The 5,465-nt window shown below is 41.2% G+C and overlaps 1 protein-coding gene across 1 annotated transcript; it reads right to left on the bottom strand.

Moving 5' to 3' along the window:
- Positions 1-2,661: 2,661 nt before the first annotated feature.
- LOC119413565 (beta-1,3-galactosyltransferase 2-like) lies at positions 2,662-3,684 on the bottom strand. The gene has a single exon (XM_037680619.1). It carries the CDS (start codon positions 3,682-3,684, stop codon positions 2,728-2,730), a length of 957 nt encoding a protein of 318 aa, XP_037536547.1. The 3' UTR covers positions 2,662-2,727.
- Positions 3,685-5,465: the final 1,781 nt, after the last annotated feature.

The following is a 5,465-nucleotide window of genomic DNA, read 5'->3' as shown; positions in this document are numbered from 1 at the left end:
TTTAGTAGAAGGCAGCTTCAAAACATTTTATTTAGTAGAAGGCAGCTGCATTTATTGCAGCAGAGCAAAGTGACATATCAGAGGCAGCATTATTAGTTTAGCAGCATTATTATCAGCACAACTTCATTTTACAGCTCAGAACTTAACTGAGAAATACATCCAGGAGGCAGTTTGGTGTAAAAGTCACATAAAACACAGTTTTGTTTTAAATAAATAATTCAAATGTACTAGTTTATTTGCATATAACGGTAATTAACTTCATGTCATTTTCTGAGTTATACTGCTCCCTGCTGGCCACCAGTGTCAGAGGTTTACTCCTCTCGCAAACCATTGTTCCCTGGATATGAACATCCCTGATAGAGATGTTCACATCCTGGATAGAGAGGAACGATGGTTTGAGAGAGGAGTAAAGGAGGCCATCTTTGTGAAAAGAAACCGTCCATTGCTAGTATCACTCAGCCCCCTGTGAATAGTGAACAGCCATCAGTGTGCTAATGATCCATCATTAGGCTGATGGTCCTTCTTGATCATGTGAGCAGCTGGTTTTGATTGTCCGCAGCAAACTGGTTGATCCACTCTGAGAAGGTGCTATTTATAAGACTGAGCTGAATACAGCACCTCAGACTGATTAAGTATTTCGGATGAAAGACAAAACTTTTCTACTTTTTTTTTGGTTGTTGTTTTGTTTTTTGAACGTCCAGAGGACCAGATTTAACTTTTTTAGATTTTTCTACTTGGATTATTGAACATGCATCAGGATAGTGATAAACTATAATATGGTTTGAAATTTGACAATAATTAGTAATCATTGTAAAATTTAAGAAGAAATGTTTAATTCATATTGAGTGTAGTGTCATTTTTTTGACCACCGCATAGCAGTATAAGACTGTTTGAACCCAAGGATGGATAGTGAGGGAGCGAGCAGCGTATCTCTAAGAAAAATGGGAGGGAGGCTCCTTGACGTGACATGGGCTTTCTCTCCTTCCTTTTTCCGATTCTCAAAATGGCGGACGCTGTGTGGTTTGAGCTCTTTAGCATAGCATTTTTCACACAAAGCTTTCAATTAAAAAAAAAATAAAATCAGTAAACAAGTTCTCAGCTTCTTGTTGCACAGAAAAACAACTTTTTACACAAAGGCACAAGTTTCAACCATGAATTTTGGAGCTTCCACAAGACGGAGGTTTTTTCCACGATGTCGGCCTGTTAGCTTAGCTCATAGCTTAGCTTCTCAGCTTAATTGCTTTTAACGATCCAAAAACACAATTTTGGATCATTAAACGGACTTCAAATAAACTAGAAAGGGAGGGGTCAGTGAAGAGCACTGGAGTTGAGCTTTTTGTCATCCAGTGTCTTCAGCAGAAAGAGAGAGACACGAAGAAATGATAAAGCTGATAAATGAAAATGAGGTTGATGATTTTCATTTATCATGCGATTAATTAATTTATGGTTTATCGTGACAGGTCTAGTTAGTCTCATGAATAACCTTGTTTTTAAAAGTGTCCTTCACATATCTACACGTACGTTTTTACTTTTTCTAAACGGGAAACTCAGTTTCATTGTACATCTGGTGCAATGACAATAAAACATTCTTGTTGATTTGTCGAGTGCAGCAGGTGTGAATGAATGAATGAATGAACGAACGAACGAACGAACGAACGAACGAACGAACGAACGAACGAACATTAATAAAAACAAGCACTTTGCTCCAGATGAGCCGGTTTGTTTGGACAGAGACCCACTGCACACACCACCACCGAGCGTGAGCACAGGCACGGGGGAGGCAGCTTTATACAAAACAAGATTTTAGAGAAGCCCTAATAGCACTGAAGAGCCACTGTAATAAACTACGGCATCAAAGTGAACAGCAAAGATAAAAAACAAGCATTCCTTGAAAAATACACATCCCCCCACCACACGCACACACTCCACCATTAAACAAAGATCCTGCACTATGTTAGCACTCATCAAATACGTTAAGAAAGACTCAGCGACCACCACACCAAATATCAGCTCAGTATCTGTAAATCCAGTGAGTTACAAGCATTTTGCATTTACTAAAATGGCTTTGCTGGGGCGGCCATCTTGAATCAGGTCGACTCTAAAAGTGAATCAGTTATAGATGTATATTCAATTATTACTTCCTGAGAGGTTCAATAAAATCTGTCCACTGAGTTATGAGATATTTTGCTAACAGACATATTCATCTAAAATGGCAGCTGGGAAATGAATAAAGTGACTGAAGTTGCTCGTCTAAAGCTTTTAAAAGATCTCTGATGTGAGGTGAATCAGCCTCATCAGTGCTGGGGCCTTTTGCTCTTTGGTTTACAGACTTTTTAAAAACACAGGATTTGGCTTCTTTCCACATAAAATCATCTGAAACATTCATTCGAACAACAGAAACACATCATAGTCCTGAGGACAAAAACACAAAACAGGCACTTTGAAACTGACACTTGATCTGAGCAGCTTCGGATCAGAAGGTTGAACATAAACATCTGTACATCCAGCTGTTTTTCACTGAAGCTTCATTGAACCCCCAGAGGTTCACCTGGTTCACTGACGGACATGGATGAAGACATTACTGCTGGCTTCACCTCTGAGCAGTGTACAATGATGAGGATGTCCTTATTCCAGATCAGACCGTCCACACCTGCTTCCTGTCCTGTCATGGCTCTGCTTCCTGTTTTGATTGACAGCTGCTCCTCAGTGAAGTCACCTGGAAGGTGTTCAGCAGTGGGCGTGACCTTTGAAGAAGTCGGGCCAAACCCGCAGCAGCTCTGAAGGCTCAAAGTTGTTGACGATGATGAGTCCAGCGAAGGTGCACCTGTCGTAGTCCAGCTTTCGGATCTCAAAGAGGTTCCTGAGGAAGAACAGGCTGCGGGAGTAGACGGGCCGGACCCCCAGGACCCTCAAACACAGACCCACGTAGACATCCTCCATGGGGATCAGCTGTACAGACCTGGAAGCCCAGGATATCCGTCCTGCCAGATCAGAGGAGAACACATACCCTGGTCCAGACACATAAGGAGGGAAGCTGTCCTCCGGGTACATGTCCTTTGACAGGTACCACTTGCTGCTGGGGTCCCTCCTGGGCCTGCCATCCCAGATCACTGACCCTGTTATGAAGCTCTGTGTGGGGGAGGTCCGGAGGCGGTATTTGAGGTGGAACACATTCACAAAGATGTCAGCGTCCACCTTCATGGCAAAGGGGGTGTTGGGGCAGTGGGATCCCAGCCACTTCATCATCATCAGGGTCTTCAGGGTCAGGTTCTGGTAGGAGTCCATGAAGTCCATCTGGATGATATCTTCATGCAGCCTGCTCTCATGCTCCAGCTCCTTCTGGATTGGGCGCAGGTCTCCTGTCTCTTGGAGTCCTGTAAAGAACAGGGTCAACGTGTCCGGACTTGGAGCTCCCCATGTCTTCCTTATGGCTTCCCGAGCTGCAACATCACGAGGTGCAACGGGCACCATGAAGACCAGGAAGGGGGTCCTGTCCCTGCACAGCTCCGCCTGGTTCAGGAGGTATCGGCATGGGAGGGGGGGCAGGAGGTGACCCTGGTACTTGGCAGGATTTGACTTAGCTGGGTCTTTTTTGACTGAATTCTGCAAGACCTGGGCAAACAGGAGCAGAACCACCAAGACAGCCAGGAACTTCAGCGACCTGCTGGCAGAAAGTCTCCACATGGCTGCCAGCTTTCTTTAACTGTGTTGTAACGACATGAGACGAGAGGACTTTCAGAGATTTCCTTCTGGAACAGGAAACAGGAGTTTTGAGGCAGAAACAGGTCCAGATAAAAACCTGACCACCACAGAGGGGGAGGTGGACCAGAGCACAACCAAACTTTTTATGTTATAGGCTGGGAACACTGGAACATATCTTACAGTACTGCATGGGATTTTAAAGGTTTGACCAACAATATACTGCATATATTTTGTTATAAACTGTTTTTTTATTTCCAGTTTTCCTCTCTTGGTTATTTCCCATATTTTTTCCTCAGTCATCCCTTCTGTCAGCTCTCCTCTTTCACCTGCATCCATTCAGCTCGTTAGCTCAGGTGTTTCAAATCAGTAGTCAGCCCTCCTACAAGTTATCCTCCTCACCTTCAATCTCTTTCAGAATTATTTGCTCCTAATATAAATGGATTGAATTCAAATACAGTTATTGAACACATCAATCAATATTATGGATATGTAAAAATATATGCAGACGCTTCAAAAGAATACAGCAGAGCAAATAGGGTCAGCATTCATTACCAGAGTTTTGAGTTAAAGTAGGGAAGATATTAAACAACAAATTATCAGTATACACAGGAGAAATGGTCGCAATATTACTGGCAGTTCAGTGGATAGAAGATAATTAACCACTCAGATCAGTCATATGCTCAGATTCCAGTTCATCAGTAATTAGTATAAAAAACAGTTGTTCAGAAAGCAGACTAGACATATTGATGGAAATACAGCAAACATTATTCAGAATTAAGATGATGGGGTTGACAGTTACATTTTATGGATTCCAGCTCACAGAGGGATATTACATATCCATACATAGGGAAATATATATATATATATATATATATATATATATATATATATATATATATAGGGAAATGAAATAGCAGATAAAGTTGCAAAGGAGGCCACCAAAAACATCTCAGTGGAAATGTAAAATTCAGTCGGGGAGAAATAAAAAGCTTCACAAAGCAGAGAATGAGGGAAAAATGGCAAAAGCGATGGTAAGAAGCAAGAAAAGGTCAATGGTTCTACAGAATTCAACGAAAAGCAGGAGAAATGAGGAGAGCTGAAAGAAACGGAAGGGAAGAAACTGTCATATCAAGACTCAGATTTGGACACACAGAACTGAACAGGACATTATTCATCATAGGGAAGCATAACACCTGTAAATGTGACTACTGTGGGGAAGATGAGACCATACAACATGTGCTAATGATCTGCAAGAAATGCAGTCATGAAAGAAGACAAATGATTCATAGACTCACTGCAATAAACGTCAGATTCGACCCTGCAGTGTTGGTACAATAAAATTCAAGATCTGCAAGTACGAACATCTTGTTGAGATACCTGAAACAGACTCGTTTATTTGAAAGAATATGAGTGTTATTTATTTATTTATACATCCTTATAGATATAATTTTTTTTTTTTTTAGCGTCATTCCAGTTTATAATCCAAACCAGCAGATGGCAGTAATGCTTCAAAACTTTGAATGCCAACCGCCAAAGTAAAACAAAGAAGAAGATGAATTCTTTGCTCCTTTGGTTCATAATTTGTTTCTCAGCAAGGTTGTTTATGTTCTTTTGTGTACACTCTATCATTTACTGATTTGCATACTTTGTGCTACTTTAACCAACTAAACTTTTAAACTAATACTTCACCACACTGAGGCATTGACAGAAGTCATCTCAGGGCACTGAACAGAAACATTCATATATAAAAATAATAATTTAAC

This window comes from Nematolebias whitei, chromosome 8 (assembly GCF_014905685.2).
Source record: "Nematolebias whitei isolate Nwh7 chromosome 8, NemWhi1, whole genome shotgun sequence".
Lineage (NCBI taxonomy): Eukaryota > Metazoa > Chordata > Actinopteri > Cyprinodontiformes > Rivulidae > Nematolebias > Nematolebias whitei.
The sequence above is the reverse complement of the archived record's forward strand: the minus strand, read 5'-3'. Positions and strand labels throughout refer to the sequence as shown.

What these genes read in the sequence shown, in the direction of transcription:
- LOC119413565 (XM_037680619.1), bottom strand. Translation starts at nt 3,684, where the DNA reads ATGTGGAGACTTTCTGCCAGCAGGTCGCTGAAGTTCCTGGCTGTCTTG.